Here is a 23,600-nt window from a genome sequence, read left to right as displayed (position 1 = left end):
GAATTAACAGTAAAAATGACATTAACAGTGACTGACTGTTTTAAAAAGCTAGGCAACGATAAATATGGGGGAAAAATGTAAGTACTTTTTTGCAAAGGAGTTAAGGCTACATACAAACACTTAAATTGTTTTAATTCAACTACATCTTTAAAAGTCCTTCAAATGAAAGCTGTTTCACAAAATGATGATTAGTGTAAACAACCTGAGCAGCTGCAACACGTGACACTTCTGCTGTGTCAGCCTCCACACAACTACCCATTAGTGTGTGAGGTAACATAATCACGGCTATTATTTGCTGACATAATTATCATACTTTCAAATACTGACCGTATGTCTTGTTGTATGGTCTGTCATTCGGAATGGCAGCAGTGCAACAGGGCTAAGTTACTGCCCCTCCAAAAAACAGAAAGACAGACATATGCTTGTAGCTAATGCAGGTATATTTTAAGTGCCCTTCTTTTACTTATTAACTGTGAACATGGTGAGAGTAAGCTGTTTGCCTTAACCAAGATTGTCAATGATTAAATAAGCTGTATGAAAATGTTAAATGTTGTGCAAATGTTACAACTACAATATAATGTATAGCTCATTTAATTGCTGACACAGTAGTGAAAGAAACAGTCTGAAGCAGAGGTGTTCAAACTGGGGAAATTGTTGTTGTTTTTACACTAAGGTTTTTATATGGTTTGAACAAATGTGATATAACGGGTTAATAGGTGAGCTTAGAGGCACGGGTAGGCAGATATCATTACCTGTGGACAGAGCCAGGATAGCCGTTTCCCACTGTTTCTAGTCTTACACTTAGCTAAGCTATATAGCACATTTATTCCCCTTTATGGTTCTTGAAATGCAATGAAAACAGAAAGGAAGATGAAGAAATGTCAAGTTATGCTTTTGTTTTTTCAAAAAAAAGTCACACAGTATTTCAACTCCTACAGTCTCCTTCTTGACTATCCAAGGAGGAGACTGTAGTTGTTTTTTGTTTGTAATGAAATTTCCTTATAAACCTGCTGAAAATAAACCCAAAGTCCCCTGTAAGATCAGGATAATTTCCCATAATTACTGTGTCAGACACCATTTGCACAAATATTCATTACTACATGAGGTGATGAAGAGATGGTATATAATTTTCTAACATAATTATCATATTTCCAAAACCACCAGGGAAAAAAATGGTAGTTATTCTAGATAACAGCATTGCCATCAGACAGGAATTAAATCAGAAGATAAAGAAAAACACCTTTTCCCCTCATTTTTTAAAATCTGAAGCAAATAAGATAGGCATTGTCCACAATAGTAAAGACAGACAGTAGAGGCTTTACACTTTAATGCCTCTGCCAGTGACAATGTGAGCATTTGATGTGACCTCTGATCTGCCAAGTGATCAGGAGGTCCCTGTGTTTAACAACCATGTAACTTTCAAATTGCTATTTAAGTGAATCACTTGACACTGAACAGAAGATTCTCCAATATCAAAGACTTCGCCTCCATAAAAGACAGCAAACACGGTTCCTGTTTGGTGGAGCCACATTCCGAGGGAAAAACAGGTGAACAGTGTTTATTGTTATATGACAATAATCATGTTCATCCATATTTTCTCTGAACTCTTTATTGTAAATAAGCAACTTTTGTATCTATGCTGCCCTCCATTGTTTAACACGTAGTGTCAATAGCAGAAAAATAAGACTTACCAAACATATGATGCTTCCTCAGCAAACAAAATGTGATTATTCTGAGGTTCGACCTTCTGTCTGAGCTTTAACCACAATTATCATATGTTATTAGTTTCCTGCTATTAAAGCTAATTAAAATACAAACAAAATCAGGAGTTATCAAAATACAAACTCTTTTCCAGCATTCTTTATTCATTCAAAATGTTTAAAAATATATATTCACAGAGGCACTGAAATAATTATACATCTCATAAGTCAGTGCCATCATACAAATGATATTCAAGAAAAGCAAAAACACAAGATAAACCTATTATGAGTTCATTCACGAAAAGATCAAGCAACTTGTGATAATATTTAAAAATAAAAACACACACTCAAAAAGGGTAAATAAAGTCACTTTTAGCATGTATACAGTGCATTTTCCAGCTCTGCAGTCTGCAGCAGTAAGTGTTCCTTATCCACAATTCATAGCTTGTTCTAAATATTAAATCTCACAATAAAAAAAACATACTGGCCTTGTGGTGTAACAGCAAAGATGTTATCGGTCGGAGTTTGATCATTTTGTTCTTGGTTATGTTCACCTCTTAACCAAAAACAGATTGTAACAGTAAGTATGTATACAGTACAAATACTCAAACATTATAAGGCAAATGAAGTACATACATGATTAAAAGATGTCAAAATAAACACAAAACATAACACAAAACATTAAAATGTCCCAGAGCTTACTGAGAAAAAAAAAAAAAAACCTATTTAAAAAAAGGTATGATCCACTTTACACTGAACTTATTTAAACAACGGCATTAATTAAACAACCATTTTTCAAATACCCAGCCTTTATGGTAGACTTTGTAATACAATAATAATAACTGATAACCACTACAGCTGATAAGTAATAATGTAATAACCTCTATGGCTGAAACGGCAGGTGGCTGACCAATTAGTGAAAGCTTAAGTGCTACTGCTCGCCCAACTATCAGCAAAAATGTGATTTTGTTGTCTTTACTGTAGAACTCAAGTTGTTAAGGGACAAAAAAAAAAAAAAATTCTTACTTGTCTTGTGCTATCCAAATTGTTTTGCTTTTTATTTACCCAGGTTTTTGACCCACTTTCTACCAAAGGCATACAGTAGTCCCTAAAAACTGTTTTAAACTTAAATATAATTTTTGTACAACCGAACTGCCACCTTATTTGTTCCAAAGACAAAACCACGGGTTCCAACATTTTTTTCAGCCCTGCACCTCATTGGAAATTGGCAGAATGATTACTGACTGACCTTTCACCATTTGTTCAAAAGCTTCAAATACTTGAGGTATTGAGACATTGTTTCTCAAGAAACCAGCAATTCTGTGTCGAAATGCTGAATTTCCTGTGGTCATGATCTTTTCTGTGCTTTCCAACTTTTATCCAGACATTTCATACACTTTAATCTTGAACAAACTGATAGATAAACCAAAATCACAGGCAAAAAAAAAGTAACTGTTCACACAGGCCATTATGTTTCCCGATGTACAAAAATCACAAAGTAAACCAACTAAGAGAGAATATGATTATCAAAAAAGACACTAAAGCTCAGTTTGTTTCTACAAATGGATATAAATAATTCCTCCTTCATGCATTGATCTAAGGGTTATGATGCAACATCAGGGGTCGCATGCTGTATTTTCTGTCCATCAAGGGGGGTTTCTTGTGGTGCTGCTGCATCACTTTTGACATCGGGTCACAGTCCCTGAAGGCTTAACTTAGGTCTTCTGACTACTAGCCAACAGCCTGGAACTACTAACCAGTACAGACTCTGGTCTATTGCCCTGTAAGTCTCCTTGCCATGTAAAGAAAGGTTACTGGCCTTTAACAGCTGGCCAGGCCACAGGCATCTAAACAGTGCCCAGCAGCTCAGTGAAAGCTAATAGCTACTCATTACTGTCACACTCTCAGTTTTAGCAGCTAATAGTCAGGAGCTTGTGGTAGTTAGTGTTTGACAGGCCTGTAGGTAGTAAATTCTAACCAGCTGCTACTGTAACAAGATATGAGGTTTTGAATATTAACATAGTGAGTTTAAGTGGTTACTAACCTACGACTGATTAGCCTTTAAACAACATTAGTCGATCAGTTTCACTTAGCTGCTGCTGGTGCGTATCGGGCAGGGCTGAGTATGCCTGAAGTGCATGATGTGTACAGCGGTCTGGTGCCACCAGTAAAACATCACAACCACCAGTATGTGCCACACCTGGTGGCTAGCGCCCAGGTAGTTCAGCTGGCCTAGGAGAGGAGAGATTAAAAAATGCTCTAACAACTGTATATACTGTCTTTGCTAAAGTCTTTCACTTTCCTCAGAATGTACAAAAATAAATCACATTTCAGGGGGAAATGACAAAAACCTCGGGGATGAACTTTTACTGTGAGTTGAGGTTCACAGTTCATTCTTTTAAGGCAATATAGAGGAGAAGACCTTCAAGTGCTGTGAAAAAAAGTGCAGATTTGAACAGCTGCAATTTCATGACAGCTGGAAAACTCCAGCTGCTCTTCAAGTTTATGTGATATGATCAACCAAAGCTCCAGAACATCTACTTAAATGGACTTTGAGGTCAGATTGTTTTGTTAAACCCCACTTAGAAGGTTTTTTAAAAAATTTTCTAAACCAATTTTTTTTTTTTTTTAATATAAAGTTGATATATCAGCAGATATGCTGGTTATAGAACATTTTAATTTTTCAGTTTGTCACTTTATTATTTCTTTATATTATAATATCGTACAACATTTTGTCCCCTGCAATAATAACACTGTCTCCTTAAATTCCACTTTTGTATCAGTAATGTGTAAAACATACAAGCTTACAGGAAATTTCATTGGGAAACGGTCTTAAAATGCATCTGTGGACTCAGTCGACTGAACAACTCATATAACTAACTTCTCTACATTGCTGACAAACTTAGTGCATGTCCACTATCTCACAGATTCTGGAGGTATGACCATGAAATTGGTCTTCAGTCTGACAGAGAATCAGTCCAGAAACCTTCTCTCTGAAGTAAAAAATAAACTGAAACAGATGTGACACTTTTTCAATACAAATATACAATTCACTTATGATAGTGTTGCCTTTGTAAGATCATACATTGTGCAAGAAAATTATATAAGCTGTACAAATTTTCTAGAACTCAAAACCTCTTTTATGCCTGCCTGCAAAAGTTCCTCTGATACAATGACCTCTAGTGGTGTTTAGGTGATTTGTACAGGACACAGCAACTTGTTTAGAATAAACCACACATGAAGGTTGAACCACAGCTTCTGAGGACAGAGCAGTGGGGTTTAAGAGTCCCTGTGATTTTGTTCTGGAAGAACTCAAGTGTAAATACATCTTAAACTTTGAACTACATCTAATCTAATGACAGAGCAAAAGCCCCTGTGGTTCTTATTAATCTTTTCATCAGTGTCTTAGTTTCTCAGTTGGTTTAACACTACAGTAGATAACAGAGACTCACCAGGGAAATAACGTTCAGGGATTTTGGTGACGTAGAACAGGAAGGCAGATCCAGCTATCAAGTACATCACTATCACACGAGGCAGGAACAGCTGCATATACAACAAAAAAAAAAAAAACAAGATTTGCATGACTAAACATCAAACAGTCAAGAGAGGAAAGATTCACGATCTACAGTGAAATCATCTACACTGAAAATCAGCATATTACGGTCAAAATGAGAGCAAAAGTCAAAGTCATGACCACTTTGACTGAGGAATGCTACTCTTAACAGCGCTGCAAAATAGTGAACACGGAGGTGTAAAAACTGTGCATGAACATACATATTCATTTTCTAGCTTTGCTTGTTTTCTAGCATGACTGTATTTCCTGACCTGTACGACATCCGAGGTGAACCCTCCATTGATCCAGACCCAGTGGCACGCAGGAATCACACTGATGCCAGCCACACAGCAGAAGATTACCATACGTATCCGTCGCCAGTCATTGCTGAGGTAACGAGGGTGGACCTGAGCGCAGAAGACGGCCAGGATCAGGGAGAGCACTGTCAGCAGGTAAAGCTGTCGCCAAAACTGCAGGAAAGGAGATTAATAAATCAGACTAGATACAGCAAAATCACAGCTGAAGTATCTGTTTCTTTGTTAGTACTATATCTTGAGAAAAAGAAAAATAATTTAATAGTGGAAATTCTGCATCAGATAGTTTTTCCAACTTCATCTAAATGTTCTACAAAGGTCACAACACCCTTAAAGGCCTACATACTGTCACTGTAGTTGAAACTGCTATCTTGGGTGTTCACACCTACAGCATTACAGTAGAAAGCGTAGAAGATCCCAGGTACATAACAGCCCAAGATGCCAACAGAGATGCCTGCGTAGTCTAATGCCAGCCAACGACGGCACGTCTTCTCTGATCGGTGGCACGAAAACAGGTGATATCCCACTGAACACAACATGCACACCTGAGATGAAAACACACAGTATCGTTACATGCAACAAGATATTGTGAGTCATATTTTAGCATTCGCAACATCCAACACACATTTATTTACGTTCAAAGTCCTGTTGTGACTATAATACATGAACTTACTTCAAGAAATAATGATTTGTAAGGACAATCCAGATACTGACAATGTGCACTTGAAAAAGGGGTTTTAGGAGGAAGGTGAGAAGGTAAACATATTCTACACAATATACTTACTGTAAGTGGGATTCAAACTGACTTGTCATTTATTTATTTATTACAATAACATGTTTCCTATCCCTTTATCAGCTGCTACACAACCTAGAATAAAAACCATACACGGCTAACACGCAGGGTATTAGCACTGTCTCTACATTGAACAGTTCATCAGCTGCCAGTGGGGACTCTGATCTACACTACCATTCCTATTTCAAGCACTTTATAATACATCCAACCTGTACAACAGCTTACACATCTGGGCAGGTAGATGTGAACTGAATGCACCTGTGACAGGAAATGTAAACCTACATGAATCAGTACATTAAGTCACACAAATACACTATAATACAGAACACTGCATACACCATTATTCATATATAAAAACTCTACTAATGAAGATTTTCATGATAAACTAGTAATTAAGAGGAGCTAACAAAAATGAAAAACCCAAAAGTTAGTGCTGTTAAGTTTTTTAAGTAGTAAAATTTGATGGGGTATCAATGTGAACAAACCATGACAACATGAAGTGTAGCTATCATTTTTAGTTTTACAATGATGGAAAGTCCATCCAAAATTGATTCATTCTTGTTGGCCAACCTGAAAAATATAGTCATTTAAAAGAAAAGGCTTCCTATCACGCACACATATATACAGCCCCATAACTTACCTGGAAGCAGAACAGCCCTATAGCGTAGATGACGTAGTCCTCTCTGCTAGCTCCAGAGGCTGGCAGTACAGTGGAGAGGTCATTGACCCCCAGAGAGAAGAAGAGCAGGAAGCCCAGCAAGTGGCTCCAGATATTAACCGTCTCATTGGACAGCATAAAAATACTGCAGCGGACAAAAAGAAACGCACATAAGAGCAAAAATACAACTCTGTGCACATACAACGGAGCGAGTCTGTAAACACACACTAACAGTCACCCACATAATGTCCACATACTAAAACAATCATGATGTTCTTCGTTAATGTAACCCATTGTAAGGTTCTTCATTACTAACACCATAAGCCAGAAATTTAAAATATTTCTCCAAGTTTACTCCCACCTCTTAAGGCAGAGCTTGGAGGGCAGGTGAGCCCTGTAGCCGTCTGTGATGTAGGGGTTTTCTCTGAGGAAGAGGGGGATTTGTTCGTAGGTGTACAGCCTTATTCTCTGGGGTATCAGGACTGGCCAGTGCTGGTAGCTGCCCAGCTCTATGTAGTGGGCAGTCTTCAGCAGCTTCTGGGGCATCTTCAGCAGCATCTTTTTCTCAGCTCCTCGGGTACGAGGAGAGCGAGGGAGGTTAAGGCTGAGTTTGGAGAGAGGAAAAGAGAAACAACCGGTCAGTATGTGGCTCTAGCTCCATTCAACTCATTTTAAATTGAATTCAAAATATTTTACTAACATGTTAAAGCTTTTCAGGTGACCGTTCATCAGCAGAAAACAGATCCAGTGATACAGCTGCCAGTTCTTGTTAAACGCATTTCAAAACTTAAATTAATCCGTGTTTTGAATGTCACTAGCTCAAGCTGCCGTCAATTTTCAAGTTTGAATGCCACCGTTAAGCACTCTGGTAGACATGGACAGCGTGTTGACTGTCCAGTACGGAGTACACTTATGTCACCGGTTTTGAGATAAAAGCTTTAAAAAAAAAAAAAAAAAAGAGGCAAAACTGCCAAAATGACCCCATTAAACTGTGTGTCAGACCGTTCCGTTATTGCCAAGCCATGTCGGCAGGCTGAACTCCATCTAGCTAACGCTGCTGCTAACCTTGACCGGCATTATATCATTTTAGACAGCTAAACTGATGGAAACCACCGTTACAAAGCTCACCTTTAGTCGCAGTCCGACTGTCGACATCCTTGTTTGGGCGACTGGGCCATGTCCGGTTGGTTAGCTAGCTAACATGGCGTGAAAGAAAAACAAACCGAATTTTAGTAAAACAACATTAGATACACCAGTCAATTCCCGGACAACACCGGCAAACCTGTCTTCTTCTTTTTGTCGTTGCTGGCTACAATGAAACGGTACGTTACTGCCACCAACTGGTAAGTGCGGCGAAATGTCTCTGTAGCCATTTATTAGGCCTAGAAACGTAGGAACTTTGCCGCCAAAATATCTCTTGAATCCTAAATTCAGTCATTTAAAGGCTCAGAATTGTGTTTCTCCTCTCTACGGGCATTACCTGTTCTACAGTGTGTCTTACTGTGGTTTGAGCAGTTCCCAGAGGATAACTCCAAGAAAGCTGAAATTAAAATCATGCCCATGCTTTTGGCGACAGTTTGTAATGGAGCTTGTTTACTGACAGTATATTTAATACTTGTGAAACCAGTCTAAAAGATTCATTTGTTTTGGATTGAGGGGGGGCATTGAATGTGTTCAGACTCAAAGCAGAGCATCTCTGCCATAACTGGACGACACTGGTGATCCCTCATTTCTGCCATCAGTCCCTTTGGTCAGGTCGAAACAGAACCAGCAAGCAGGTATCCATCCACCTGCATCTCTGTCTGGAAACCTCTCCCATTTTAAAACTGAGGTCCCAACCTCCAGTTTCCTTTCATTTCCACTTCAAGTAGCTTTGACTTTTAGTCCACATTGTTTGACGGTAACACATGCTTTATCATCTTGTTCCTGCTCTTAATTGAAGCTACACGCCTAACATATTTGGTATCTTTGGTAACTCTGGGATCTCACTTTGGGAATTTGAAAACTAAACTCATGTGGGTGTGAACGGTGTTTGGCTGCGCAGTTTGAGTTTGTACTGACTTTCCTGTTGGCGAGAAAGTGAGATTGAAAAGGTTAAACATGTCACGCTGCCGCTATTAGACTGCGCCTTACATCTAATCATATGGAACAGTCATCTTTCACCCTGTAATTGTGTTGAACAATATTTTTTGTCTCGAGTAGACTAGAGAAGAAAGATAGATTCGACGATTGGCGGGGACATGAAACATGCATCCTTGTCATCTAGTCCAACTAAACCCTCAAATAAAACACAGACCACATAATCCAGAAGGCTATCCATGAAATATCTGGGGGGGGTCCCTTGCTAACACAAGATTAAACAGAAGAGATGCAATTTCCTGACACAATGGCTTTGGTATGTGATTATTTGGGTTGTTTGCTGTCTTGATTTCATCCTCATTAAAAGTTGAAATTAAACCTACTTGGAAGCCACAGGCAGTCAGTGCTTTGCATCACTGCAGACAGTACAATGAAACATGGAATTACAGCACTACACAACATACAGACTCCTGGAGTGTGTTGAGCCTCTCAGATTGGTGATATTGAATTTATGATATTTAATGGCTTTTTGAGAGGAAATTAGGATTAAACACGGTAAAGTGAGCATGATGGTTTTTTAGGGCATGGTCATGTTCTGGTGTTGAAGAAGCATGCTTGGAAGAATACAAAAAAAATTGGGTTTTATCACACTGTCTAGAGCCTGCTCTGTGTATCTCTTGAGACAAAGGGGTGGGTTTAATTTCTTGCTTTTGGGATGTCATGTTCTGGATCAGACTCATGCGAGACACCAAATCACTCTGACATAGCAGGGGAATAGTTTTAGCCTGTTCAGTTCTGCTTTCCATCTGCAATAGATTTACAGGAACATGATGCACTTGTTTGTCCTGAAGAGAAAAAAAAAAAAAAAAAGAAAAAAAAGGACATCAGTACATGGATAATTGCATTGCCTTGTAGTAAGCCACTGCTGAATTGATCATTGACTGAGGGCTGAACTTTTATTTAAAAAGTCTAGAAACATGGCAGCCTAATTAAAATGAATTAAAAGCAGTAAAGCCTTTTCAGACGGTGAAGGGAAGGGATTCGTCTCTCTATTGAAGGAAAGCGGCACCTATCATATCTACTTTAACAAGTATGGATCAAGTATTTAGTTACATTAAGTGCCCTGCCATTCTTTGTATTTTTGTTCAGTCTGTCAGTCACTATTTATGTCCTTCTGCCAACTGCTCTGGAAACTAGATGACAAGTCTCATGTCATGAGCAACAGGAAGAGAATTTGCCTTCAAAATAAAAGAGCACAATGGAGGAAAATATTTTATGAAATTACATAAAATGTTATAAAGATCTTTTTCACACGTTATTCCTTCTTTTCTGTATTTTGCAACATAACATTACATGCAATTACATTTTCTCACAGTAGGAATTCATATTTACCTTATATTGACTTACTTATGTGTCTGAAAATATAGGCTGTACTTTCTCCAGTGTTTAAAAGGGGCTTTGAAAATAGTAAAGTAATTAATTTACTTTAATTCATTAGTACTTGGCATTGTAGCATTATGATGCCCTGTATGATATCTTCATATAAACATTACTATTCTCCTAATATCATCCCTTCACATTCTTATAAACTACTTCAGTAACTGTTTTTAATTGTAGAGGTACATCAGGGACCCCACAAGAAATGCAGCGTTGGCTTATCTTGGCGCATTTACAGCAACGTTTATTAAAGTGCACGGTCCCTGTTAAAACACCCATTAGATAACTACATGTAAAAAATAAATAAACATAACAAGCTTAAATACATACAAAAAAAAAGTATCAACGCAAGTGACAACGTGAAAATGTATTTGTTGAAATCTTTTTGACAAATATTCATGTATGGCATTGGTAGCAGCGTTTTGTTGCGTTTATGCCTTTCTTTAATTTGAAGAATCCTGAGGGAATTCCGGTTCTGTTGTTACTGCAGCCCCTCTTGACATTAGTTCGTGCAGCAGCTGTGCGCCCTGCCCAGTTTATTTCATTATCAGCCTGCTGTAGTCTGGGAGGACACACACACACACACACACACACACACACACACACACACAAACGTACCGCACTTTCTTACCCACACCAGTGGTTCAGCATGTGAGCTGTTGGGCTGATGCTGCGAAGATGAAGCGTCGGCTGCTGTGAGGATTTTTTTTTTTCCTTCCAAACAGACTCATTGCTGACATGAAACGCATGTATTATGGATGGGATCTGGGTGCGTTGCAATATCCTGCTTTTAGTTGGCGTTTTTGTGAATTCAGCGCTGCACGGTGGTGACGACGCTTCTTGCGATGGAGCGTTTGATATCTATTTTGTTTTAGACAGGTGAGTTGTGAATACCGAACGTGTGTTTCTGAATGCATGTGTTTGCTCGGGGGAATAAGGGAGTCAACAGGACCAGACCAACATATTAATGTATTATTTGTCACCCCGATGCAGAGACGATCTTTGATTCAGTCCTCTCCATGTATGGATGTGTTTAGTTAACCATGCTCCTCCGCTGCTTCACTGCAGCTTTGACAGGTTTATTTTAATCTTTTCTGTTCTGACCATCAGGGGTTGGAGTGTATACTCGGAGACGGTTCATAATATAAAGTTCTTCTCAGTGTATTATGTTGTTAACTTTACTTATGCAGCTCAGACAGATATTATACGCTATATAAATGAAGTTGGGTCAGTGTGATGGACGTTCCCGTGGTTTTTATGAACTTCTTTTGTCAAATGCTTGGTCTTAAATCATATATTGGTTTATCTGATACTTCAGTCTTTGGGTGTGTGTAATCTATCACTCGTAGGCTGTCTGTTTTTTGCAGGTCAGGCAGTGTGTCAGGACACTGGCATGAGATCTATGGATTTGCGGAGCAGCTCACCAACAGGTTTGTGAGGTAAGTAAAGTGGCCCTTGTGTGCTTTTAAATTCTCTGACGTTAATCCCTCTCCCTTCTCCTCTCCTCTCCTCCTCCTCAGAGGTTAGAGCTATTTTTGCCTGGTACATTAAAACCAAATTAGATTCATACAGCAGAAATTACTCTAAATTCTAAACTAATGAAACAAAGAGTATGGGTCTAGGGACGTAGGAGTATAAGAGTATAGTAGAGGAGTCAGTATAGGTCTTTAAATTACAATAAAAACAGTAGTAGTGAATAGAAAAGTAGGGCATGTCTATTTTGGGCAATAGACAAAATACAAGGCCACCAACTGCTCAGAAAACGCATTTGAGTAATGGTGCAGAGGGTGGGTGTGTGTGTGTGTGTGTGTGTGTGTGTGTGTGTGTGTGTGTGTGTGTGTGTGTGTGTGTGTGTGATATCTTTAGGTTTAATAGCTGGTTGCTAAATATGAGAGCATCCAGCCAGATATTGAGGGTGGTGCTGACCACGACAGACAGAGCTGTCCCCCTTTACAGCCCGAAGGGTAGACCGAGGAAGTAAAACTGACAGGGATCGAGGTTCAATTTAATACTAATATTAATACTACTAATAATAAACAACTTCATTTCTACAGTGACTTTCAAAACCAGAGTCAAAAGGTGCTTCACAAAATACACTACTATATAATATAGGTGCAAAGACAGCAAGAAAAGAAAATAAAGCAGAAAATTTAAAAGAACATCGTGCATACAGTAGAAATAGGGATTTCAAGAGGTGAGAGATAAAAGGATGGATAAAAAAAGAACAACATTAAAACATTTGAATAGACATTATAAATGATAAAATATATCATTTATAATGTAAAATAATTATATATAAATTATACAAATACGAGTCTGTACAGGTGGGTTTTTAAATGCTTTTAAAAATGAAGCACTGATTCCGCTGTTCTGATAGTGAGGGGGAGTTTGTTCCACAGTACTGGAGCAAAAAGAGCAAAAGTACTGTCCTTCTTTGATTATAGCCTGGACCGTGGAACTTTTAGCGACTTTTGATTCCCTGATCTGGGGGGTCTAGGCGCAGAATAGGGTGTTAAGAGTTTTGAGATGTACAGCGGACCCGTACCATGTAGTGATTTAAAAGAAATCAATAGAATCTCTAATTGAATTCTATAACGAATGGGGAGCCAGTGTAATTTGGCCAGGACTGGAGTATTGTGTGTCCTGCGTCGAGTGTTTGTGAGAAGTTTTGTCGTTGCGTTTTGCACCAACTGTGAACAGGCAATTGCTTCAGCATTAAGTTAAGTAAATAATGAGCTGCGGTAGTCTAAGCCCAAGGGAATTTGGGGTGTTGCAAAAGAGCACACAGATATGTAATGATAAACCAGCGAAACTTAGGGAAGCGGGCCTTGCGTGCATGCGTACATGTAACGCCATGTTGGAACACCTAACACCCAAAAAGTAATGGATTTATGTAATGTCAATTTACGTCTTGTCATTTCATTTTTGTTTCAGTATATTATATATCATGTAGCATCATCTTATTGCATGCTATCTTATTGTCATTAGTGTCTACACCATTATATTTTCTGTCCAGTCAAAAGCTAATCAATATGTGCTAGAACTTACTGGAATCCTTTTTTTATTGACACACGGCCCAGACAAACTTATAATTTTTGAACTTAAAATTTACTTTTGTACTGCAGATAAGATTAATACATTTTGTGTGTTTGTTCGTATGTTTCAGTCCCAGGATGAGGGTTTCCTACATAGTCTTTTCAGCTAGAGCAGTTGTAATACTTCCACTAACTGGAGACAGGTATGGTCCTCAATTTTTAAAACTTCCATCTCTTCCCTTTTCCTCCTCTGCCTAACTCCCTAATCTCATCCCCCTCCTTTCTGAAAAAAACAACACAGATAACTATATCATACAGAAACCGGACTCTTATCCATCTTTATTTAAATTGTGCTGTCCCTCTTTTGTGATCTGGCTGCGAAGGTCAAAAATAGATGAGGGTTTGAAGAAGCTGAGCCAAATCAAACCTGCCGGTGAAACTTACATGCATGAAGGCATGAGAGCGGTAGGTACACTCCTGTGAAGGCCTTATCAAACATTGTGATTACTTGCCAGGAAACATATTCCGTACACAGATGGTCAATTTATTGTTATCAACAGAAAATGAGACTTAAAAGTTAACTTTAACTCAATCAACTTATCTAATCAAAAATCTACTCTAACTCTTAAGTAACCTAAAAACTGCTGTGGGTAATTTCCCAGTATATTGTCATATACTTACACTCGTCAGGTGTTGGAGCAGATGAAGGCACAAACGTCGCCATCATCTAGCATCATCATCATTCTGACTGACGGAAAGCTGGAGATCTACCCCTATGATCTAAGTGTACAAGAGGTATTTTACACGCACACCAACATTTTAGTGAGGAAGGCAGATGATGTGAATTAGCTAGAACATCATAATGAACATTCTTACATTTGAGACGTTTTTTTAATAAGCAAAACAAAAGTTTTATGGTTTTATAATCCTTACAAACAGCCAGTAATTTCCATTTAAGTACAGTACAAAAAAGAAGATCTGTGGGTTTGTTATTGAGTGCAGTTTAGGAATGCAGTGATTTACATCAGTCAACTCTGAAAATCGTGACACATGCACTTACTTTACTTCTCAAATCACTCTGTTGTTTTACTGAGTTACAACACAATAATGAAAGTTTCAAGGGTGTACATGTTGATTTTTGTATCATGTTGCATGAATGGAAACATTTGCTGCATGGAAGAAGCAAAACCTCCATCACTCTAAAACCCTATCATATATCAGGGAAAATTGTAGGCTGTAATATAAAATATACTGGATCTGATTTGCAGTAAATGACCTGTAACAAGCAAAAATACTCACGGTCTTTTATTAATGACCTGTTTTCTGATAACTTATCATAAACATGGGTTTACTGTTGGTCAGTAGAAGCAACACTTCCCTCACAACTCTCTTTGCTTCGTGCTTCCAGGCTGACAAAGCCAGAGGGTTTGGAGCCAGAGTGTACTGTGTCGGGGTCATGGACTTTGACCACAAACAGGTAGGAGGACTTAATTTTTTTACTCTTCTCTCTTTACTTTTATCTTGTTGGTTTCTGCCCTGCACCGCCATGAGAAAGAACACATCTCTCTGTTACTGATACTGTTGGCTGTTTAAACACTGAGGTTTTATTTGTCTTTCTGTGGCTGTGTGTGTGTGTGTGTGTGTTAGGTTGTGGTCAGAACTTCAGTAGGCTGCTGTTTTTGATTCAGATTTATTAACACACCTTGACCTTGTTGCTTAGTTCAACTGAATCCTCCTTAGGATAGAACAGCAGGCAGCTGGTAGAGATTTGTAGTTCATGGTTTATTTAGCATTTGGTTTATATGAAAATGAGGAATACATTTTGCAAAGCAGCAGGTTTTGACTCATCATTTCCTTGGAGAGATTTTGATCTATTCCTGTGCAGGTATCATGTTGTTGAAAGGGAGCATTGTGTTCGGAAGGAAGACACAGAACTGAAGGATAAAACCTCACAGTTGTTTTTCATGCAGAATAACAATGAACCCAAATGTCTTCTGCTCACTGTGTTGACTGGAAGCAATAAAAAAGAAAAAATAGAATATAAAAAAAATATTAACCAGTAAACATCAAAATGATTAAGAAGTGTTTGCTATGATATGTGATCTTTTCTACAGTCAACATCTTAATTGAATTTACAGTGCAAGAAAAAACTGTAATTACATTTGTTGAGAAATATAATGCAATATCTCATTTAAAGTGGCATGTTTCATAACTCCTGCCCTGAATCATTCTTGTATTAGTGTTGTTTGTTTTGTTGTTGCAGCAGCAATAATCACATTATCATTCTGTGTGTAATTGTTAATAAGCATATCTATATGGCTTTGAAATTTGATAGTTCATGACCAGAAAGTCTTAAGTAGTCAACGTGTACAAGTGATCCTCTGCCTGGTCACTGACCGAGAGCACTCTGTGGCCTGAGGAGGAAGTAATTACATCACTCTAATTAAATATTGCAAGACAAGTTTCCTGTTCTGCTATCATTAAAGCAGGAGATGAAAGCTGCAGCCAGCTGTCCAGAGCTTTCATCTCCTAGAAACAGGCTTTTCCTCCCTAAACGATGCTGAAGCACTGGACCAGAACCAGTGGAAGAATCTTGAAATAAAACGAATATCAGGGGCGGGTAAAGTGTAGTTCATTTTATTTTTTGTCACAGCTTGCCGAAATAGCAGATGGCACAGAACAAGTCTTCCCAGTTTTGTCTGGATTTCACGCCCTCAAAGACATCGTCAACTCGGTGAGGCCACAACACATTTAACGACGCACAGAAGCAGTAACGGGCAGACAGTATGGTCTCACATTATGCAGTGCGAATACAGACCTCTAACTTGAGCTGTTGCGTCTGTATCTCCTCACAGATCCTGAAGCAGTCATGCACAGATGCATTCACAATAGAGCCGTCAAGTGTTTGTGTGAATGGTAAGTTAGTGGGGAAGAGTTTGTTGCCTCTGTAATGTTTGAATATAGTAATGTAGCAAAAATTATGGCATAAATTAATTATGTTATAATGTAAAATGCACTTTTTAAAGCCATGCTAGCTGTGTGTCTCAGGGGTTTGGGAATGTCGGCCATTCAGTCAGTCAGTCCACCACTTTGGTCCAGGTATCTCAACTACTATTGGATGGATTACAATGACATTTTGTACAAACATTCATGGTCCTCAGAAGATGAATCCAACTGATTTTGGTGATTTCCTCACTATATCTATATCTCAAAATTTACGGGATTGCTTGGCACAGAATTTGGTGCAAATGCAAACTTTGGTGGTCCTCTGATTTTTCATCTACTGTAACCCCCCGTATGAGTTTTACATTTTAGTTTTTAATGGAGATACCTCAACAAATATTGAATGGGTTCCCATAAGATTTTTGAACAGACCTTCATGTTCCCCTCTGGATGAATTGTAATAACTTTGGTGATCCCCATGACTTCTCATATAGCGCAATCATCAGGTCAAATTTTAATTTCTCCGATACTTTGGTTTATGACCACACACCTGCAAAACTAATGACACTCTCTCACCCCTCAGCAGTACTTTGTTTTATGCTAATTAGCAAATGATCTGAATGAGGAAAAAAATCATTTAAGCATGCAGCTGTTAGCATTTCGCTCAAAGCACCACAGTGTAGCCTCACGGAGCAGCTAGCATGGCTGTAGACTGTTAGCTTTAATTTTCTCATTCGCCATATTTTCTGTTTAATGTTTGCTGTTTCTGTTGACATGTAAGTGCAGTGTCATAGCTGTGTAATGTGTCATTTTTCAGAGTCTTTCAACGTGGTGCTGAGGGGCAGCGGCTTCAGCGGATCCAGGAGGGCAGACAGCGTACTCTGCTTCCTCACCGTCAATCAAAACACATACAGTCAGTAAACGGCTCACTCAACACGCTCATGACTTACACAGCTGTACTTTAGAGGTCAGCTGATATACAGTTGGCTTTTGGATGCTAATGCTAAGGATGCAGCTATTGCCACCCTAGAGGAATGAACCAGTGTTACAGGTTCACTTCACGCTGATGCTATTAAGTTAAATGTGATACAATGTGCCAATCTCCGTGCTCCAGTGGAAAGTCAGAGTCATGATGCCCAGAAACAAACAGTGGCTGCTTTTTATTGACTTCAGCTGGAGAACAGAAGAGACATTATGAGACTGAGCAGAGGGAGGGAGGACATGTTCTCTGTGTCGTTAGTCTATTAAAAGATCGATGGAGGGGGGCTGGGGGCAGTGTCACTGAGAGGACATGAAGGGCTAACACATGACTGTATTGTATCTTCCTTGTCTTGCTCGCTTGTTTTGAATCTCTTCTGTTGGACTGTTTTTCACTCCTCCTTTTGCTATTGCTCTGTTGCTTTGACTTTTCCTTCCTTGACCGTGGCTGTGGCATTTAGATAATTTATTTATGATGGATCTCCTGCATCTAAATTTGAATATAAATTTCAGTTGAGAGGTAGCATGGCTTTGAACACTCATAAAGTTAAAGAAGGATTGCTTTAAGTTTTACTTCTACCAACTCATTATACACGCAGGAAATGTAACATCATGATGGCAACATCTTCTTGTGGATAATTTGTACTATGTAAAATAAGATGACGTAATACATTTCAGGAGTTAAAACGCCATACACAGCTTGTGCGTTGGCCAGTCAGTGTACGTATTGTTTTGCAAGCCAAACTGATATATTTTTATTTTTAATTCACAATTGAATCATTTGTAAGTTTTGTATATTTTTAATTTTATTGCAATGTTTTTGTAGCACAATTCTTTCTTTATAGGCAGTAACTGTTCTCAGAGTTTGGGTGTCTTTCTGTTTCTTCTCAGACCAGAAGCCAACAGTAGTTAGAGATGGTTATCTGCTGTGTCCAGCTCCTGTTCTGCATGAGGTCGGACAGTAAGTCAACACACACACAAACACACTCATGCACCTACAGAAAAAATGTTTGTAAAAATCCAGATCTGTAACACTATTTGGCACGTTATAACTTTATAACGTTGTTACGCCGGCATTTCTCTGACAACATGGGCTTGACCCAGGCTTGAAAAGAAGTGCATCACTGAAATGCAGTAGTGAGCAATGGTGCCACATCAAGAAAATACTCACTGAACTGGTAATAATTAATACGTTCTTTGCAGTAATGTAAAAGAAATATATATTGAATATATTTACTCTGAGTAGATATAGTAGTAGATATAATAGAGCAGGTTGAAATTAGAAACTAAAAATCTGTTCAAAACAATGTTCACGGTGAAATCTGTGAACAGCTCAAACAGCTTGAAGTCTTGGATGAACTGAAGCCAGCCTGACCAGAATATCTCTGTGGCATTCAGAGAGCAAGCCAAAGCTGACTTAACTTCACCCACTTCAAACAGCATTCTTTCTCTCTCCCTCTCTCTATCTGTCCACAGACACCTCTCACTTTCCATCATGTCTCACCCACTCTTTGACACTACCTCTGCACTGAAACACTCATGTATAGTTTTGACCACTGCTCAGGGACAGAGCACAAACAATCTCAGCTGAGTTCGACCTTGGTAGTTAGACACAAACATTATTTAACAAACTTTAATGGGAAACAAGGAAATCTGGTCAAAATCTGATAAGGATATGAATGGCAATGACTTCCTTTTTCAATGAGTCAGTGTTGATCCTTAGGGTTAGCAGGGAAGCTGACAAGGTTACCAAGAAGCATAGCTATAGGGCAGTGCTACTCAAACTCTGTAGCCCTTAAAATGAAGCGATGGTGAATGGTGTTTAACTTGTTTTACTTCCTTAAGAGGCTGAACCTTGGACGAACATTAAACAAGAGGTTGAGCAATATTCACTACCTCACCAGAAAAGGGAAATAACAGAAAACAAGTACTTCGTCTAATTGGAATTTTCTGCGCTTTGGTGAAATAGATCAGCCTCTTGATAGCACTGATTACATTTCAATAAACCTTGCAGGCTACATCTCATTTCTTCAATTTGTTTTTTGATTTTTGCACCGTCTAACACACAAAAACAAACACACAAACACACACGCACACACACACACACACACCCTCCTATTGTGGTCTTTTCTGAATTTTCCATTACACTGAAGGACCAGTGAACATCACACGCAGTTGTTAATAGGTATGCAGGAACTGTTTCTTCCTCTGGTGTTGTTTTCACTGATTATGTTGTGATAATTCCAGATCAATTGAAGTGCTGGTTAGTCTGAACAATGGACAATCTTACATCTCCAGTCCCATCACCATCTTTGCCACAACATGCGTAAGTATCAGTCATATATTACTGAAAAAACCCTTCAGTTTTAGGTTTTAAGGGGAATCTGCTCAATTCATACTAGAGTTAAGAATCAAATATTGAATGAATGGATGATTTTTGTGTGTGTTTATTGCAGTCTGATGGGACCTGGGTGCTCTGGTTGGTGTTGGCTCTGTTGCTGTCACTGGCTCTGGGTATGCTCTGGTGGTTCTGGCCTCTTTGCTGCACTGTGGTGGGTCTATGTATGAGCATGTATACCTCAAATTTAAGCCACTGTGGCAGTTTGAAGCATAATTCATTGCTGTTATTATACAAGGAAGTAGCCCACAAGTTCAAGTATTTCTTAAAGTTTAAGTAATTGGGCCAGGGTTTCTGTAGTAACAGTCCCACTTGTTTCTTACAGGTGATCAGAGACCCACCTCCATCTCGCCCCCCTCCTCCACCTCCTGTCATTGTGAGTAGACCAAAGATGGTTTAAAAACATGTTACATCACCAGTGGGTTTCTGAAGGGGTGTTTTGAGTCTGAAGTTTTAGTTTTAACACATGTTGCCATCTTGTTAGTGACTTGAGTGACTCTATGATTTGACTCTATTTTTCAAGAAGGAGAGTAGGGATTTCTGGTGCAACTTCTCCTACCTCTCTGTAGTGCTGGAGATTTTATGGTATCAGCGTCCAGTGACCATTAATAGTACTGCATCACTTAAGCACTGGCTTTAGTATTCAGCCAAGGTGAATGTTACTTTGTGTAAATTAATTTAAAATATTTTCTCATGGCAATTTTGCATAGTAAGAGTATATGATTTTGTGAATTGTATTCGAATAAGCTTAAAAGGTGCAAACCACAATGGGCTAATAACATTTTATTCTTGGGGCTAGCTGTAAAGTTATTTTAATTAAACTTTATTTTGTTTAAGGAGCTAGAAGAGGATCCCTCACCCAAACACAGGTGGCCCACAGTGGACGCTTCATACTATGGAGGCAGGGGTGCTGGAGGAATCAAACGCATGGAGGTAAATAAAAATACAGAAACAATAATCATATAAAACATCCATAGTTTTTCTCACATTGATTGGTGCTTCTACTTTATTTTTAGTATTTTTACCAGCATTCATAAAGGCAGACTTCAACATGTTAATGACTAAGTGCTGACAAGCACACACGTTGTTTATTGTAGAGATCAAGTCTGTGTGAGTTCAGTATATTTAACTATTTAGCTGCCATGCTGCCATTATCAGACAGATGTGGTATATCCGTCCTTTGTACCCGTGTACTTATTTTAGGTGCGCTGGGGGGAGAAGGGGTCCACGGAGGAGGGATCACGGCTAGAGAAAGCCAAAAATGCTGTGGTCACTATGCCAGAGGAAGTGGAGGAGCCCATCGTATCCCGACCCCCACCAAGACCTCCTCCGGTCTACAGCCCCCCATCGCAGTCCAAATGGTACACTCCCATCAAGGTATGAGCAACTTTGCAAATTAGTAGTGGGAGATGGAGAGAAGATTGTTCAAAGTGTCAATCATGATTTGAACTATCCTAAGTTTTTTCTAACTACACCTCGGCTGCTTAAATGCGTAGATATCTATCTATCACTGCTGTTCCTTCATAATGTACAAACATACATATAAGTGATATGACATACCTGTCTTATATCTCTCTTTATCTCTATTTTTATCTTCTGTTTTTTAATGACTCAACCTGATTTGACTTGACCTTCAGGGGCGTTTTGATGCATTGCTGGCATTACTGAGAAGACAGTACAACAGAGTGGCAATCATGAGGCCGACACCTCAGGACAAGGTAATGATATATCTGCACTATTTTAATCTAAAAACAATTCAACTTTATGTCGGATGAAGGAAAACCCTGCTGCTTATCAATCTCCAGCTGGACTCTCTGCAGCCACCAAATAGTGATTGTATTTTTCAATAACATGTCACCAGTTAATTAGATTAGAAAACGGATCCACCCTCTTGACTCCGCAGTGATTTAATTAGATAATCACAGAAAATAATACAGGCCAGTTTGTCCCTCTCTTATAATCTCCCCAACAGCTTTCTGCAGTTGTTGTTATAAGTAACAGGTAAACACAGCTTGAACAGGCTACCTTCAGTCTTTTAGGATTGTTTTATTCTTTCAATATTTACTTATCAGATTTAGATTATTTATCTTCATATTTTGTCCCTCTATGTGAAATGATAACAAAGATGAAGAAAGGATGCATTTTGGCAGCATACTTTCAAAAGAATGCATTGGCCTGATTCAGGCGTGACGTTAAAGTAACAGGTTCCTTCATATTTAAAAGTGTTACTTGATTTGAAGGCTGTTTTTCTCTTAAGTGACAAATTATGTTGACACGTTTCCAGATAATGGATCACGGTGGCTTTCATTTATGCTAAATCAGATAAATTAACACATAACCTGTATCACCTCTGGTTTGCTTGTCTTCTTATGTTATGTTGTTTAAAAACTCAAAATCTGCCACTTTATGTAATAAATTCAATTTCTGGTTGACATTTTACTGCAGCAAGTGTTTACATTTGACTATAATGTCTTTTGTTGTCTCCAGGGCCGCTGCATTAACTTCACCAGAGTTCAGAGTCACTGATGTTCAAACATGAGGATCGACACTTTCCACTTTATTCCTGTTTTTGGCCAAAGATAACTGATATGTACACTCAGAGTGGATGTTGGGATTCAATGTGCTTTATTACTTGTTTTTGTGCATCAGATTAAACTCACACATTTTTCGGTTATTTTGTTTATTTGAAACAAAAATATAACTCTCTTTTCACAAAGACCTTCAGTACAAGTACCCTGACCAGTGACACAAATGATATACAAAAAAAGGTTGAAAAAAGCATACAGGAGAAACACTTTATAAAACATGAAACATAAAATGAGCTTTTTTTAAAAACATAAAAATGTACTGTGGTATCACTTTCACTCATAGGCGTAGGTTGGTGGTGTTGTATTAACAAAATAGCTTACCAACACAGAGCCAGCCAACCAGCAACAAGCTCATGGTGAAACTTGAGAGAAAGTACACAAAGAAAAAAAACACATTTTTTAACATTCTGATACAAAATACAACTTAATACTGTGTAGAAAGACGCTTTAAAATAGGAGTCACCAAGTCCTGTAATACTATACACAAGACCCCACTGAAGTGCATTTGATTTAACTTGCGTGATTAGCATGATGTTGCTGTCACTCGCACAACTTTGCATCACCAATATGCAGTCAAAGTGCTCACATCACAAAATGTTTACAGCCAATGAGCGTTGGACTTGATGTGTGGCTGATGTACTGACTTGCATTACGTGCTTAAATGAGATGAAAAGCTTGAATTACTGTGAATGAGCCAGAACTTCGTGGTGTCCACAGTGGGAGCAAACGGACTGCATGCGGTGCAGGTTCTGCTCAACATTTTGGCATTAAAATCAAGCACTCAACAAGACTACAAGCAGCAACAACACTTCCAAAAGCAGCCCATCAATTATAATACAAATGGATGTTCCAGAGTGGGTCGTCCTCCCTCTGTGGTTTTTGACTGAGCTCATCCAGCCATTCCCACAGAAAAGCAGCACTGATGTTGCAATGTAATTTATGAGGTTCAAAGAAAAAACCATCCCTTCATGCTCTTGCAGTATGAGGCTGTTTTTGCCGTGATGGAGGTCCCCTGAAGATACAAAATCCATACACTTTTGACTACCTCTGGAGTCATCTGATATCCTGCAAGTGCCTCAGACAGAGCTGATGGTGAAGAAGAAGCTTAGCTGGTAATCCACATC

General features: G+C 38.7%; 2 protein-coding genes across 6 annotated transcripts; one reads left to right on the top strand and one right to left on the bottom strand.

Annotated features, from left to right (window-relative positions):
- Positions 1 to 1,857: 1,857 nt before the first annotated feature.
- On the bottom strand, positions 1,858 to 8,345 carry LOC120806003 (progestin and adipoQ receptor family member 3-like). 2 transcript variants are annotated; one of them, XM_040156613.1, is made up of 7 exons: positions 8,147 to 8,345; positions 7,380 to 7,622; positions 7,001 to 7,163; positions 5,957 to 6,112; positions 5,526 to 5,723; positions 5,153 to 5,243; positions 1,858 to 3,932 (listed from the first exon to the last, which is right to left on the bottom strand). In XM_040156613.1, exons 2-7 carry the CDS (start codon positions 7,574 to 7,576, stop codon positions 3,790 to 3,792), a joined length of 948 nt encoding a protein of 315 aa, XP_040012547.1. In that variant the 5' UTR covers positions 7,577 to 7,622; positions 8,147 to 8,345; the 3' UTR covers positions 1,858 to 3,789. The 2 variants fall into 2 exon arrangements, with proteins under 2 accessions (XP_040012547.1, XP_040012546.1); XM_040156612.1 differs by lacking the exon at positions 8,147 to 8,345 and adding an exon at positions 7,719 to 7,862.
- Positions 8,346 to 11,131: 2,786 nt separating this feature from the next.
- Positions 11,132 to 22,546, top strand: LOC120806001 (anthrax toxin receptor 2-like). Of its 4 annotated transcripts, none has more exons than XM_040156608.1 (17): positions 11,132 to 11,413; positions 11,902 to 11,973; positions 13,701 to 13,772; positions 13,953 to 14,034; positions 14,260 to 14,364; positions 14,978 to 15,046; positions 16,223 to 16,303; positions 16,425 to 16,485; positions 17,330 to 17,425; positions 18,382 to 18,451; positions 19,738 to 19,816; positions 19,947 to 20,042; positions 20,214 to 20,264; positions 20,726 to 20,821; positions 21,092 to 21,265; positions 21,526 to 21,606; positions 22,376 to 22,545. In XM_040156608.1, exons 1-17 carry the CDS (start codon positions 11,289 to 11,291, stop codon positions 22,412 to 22,414), a joined length of 1,449 nt encoding a protein of 482 aa, XP_040012542.1. In that variant the 5' UTR covers positions 11,132 to 11,288; the 3' UTR covers positions 22,415 to 22,545. The 4 variants fall into 4 exon arrangements, with proteins under 4 accessions (XP_040012542.1, XP_040012543.1, XP_040012544.1 ...); XM_040156610.1 differs by lacking the exon at positions 11,132 to 11,413 and adding an exon at positions 11,547 to 11,611; XM_040156611.1 differs by lacking the exon at positions 11,132 to 11,413 and adding an exon at positions 11,644 to 11,761 and having other exon boundaries at positions 22,376 to 22,543.
- Positions 22,547 to 23,600: the final 1,054 nt, after the last annotated feature.

This window comes from Xiphias gladius, chromosome 20, assembly GCF_016859285.1.
Source record: "Xiphias gladius isolate SHS-SW01 ecotype Sanya breed wild chromosome 20, ASM1685928v1, whole genome shotgun sequence".
NCBI lineage: Eukaryota > Metazoa > Chordata > Actinopteri > Istiophoriformes > Xiphiidae > Xiphias > Xiphias gladius.
The sequence above is the reverse complement of the archived record's forward strand: the minus strand, read 5'-3'. Positions and strand labels throughout refer to the sequence as shown.

Excerpts from the sequence above, each read along its gene's own strand:
- LOC120806001 (XM_040156608.1), top strand. The coding sequence starts at position 11,289 with ATGGATGGGATCTGGGTGCGTTGCAATATCCTGCTTTTAGTTGGCGTT. Across the intron at positions 15,047-16,222 it reads TGGACTTTGACCACAAACAG|CTTGCCGAAATAGCAGATGG; the intron begins GTAGGAGGACTT and ends TTTTTGTCACAG. Across the intron at positions 20,265-20,725 it reads CTCCTCCACCTCCTGTCATT|GAGCTAGAAGAGGATCCCTC; the intron begins GTGAGTAGACCA and ends ATTTTGTTTAAG.
- LOC120806003 (XM_040156612.1), bottom strand. The coding sequence starts at position 7,747 with ATGAACGGTCACCTGAAAAGCTTTAACAT. Across the intron at positions 6,113-7,000 it reads TAGGGCTGTTCTGCTTCCAG|GTGTGCATGTTGTGTTCAGT; the intron begins GTAAGTTATGGG and ends TTTTCATCTCAG. Across the intron at positions 3,933-5,152 it reads CCCTGAACGTTATTTCCCTG|GCCAGCTGAACTACCTGGGC; the intron begins GTGAGTCTCTGT and ends CTCCTCTCCTAG.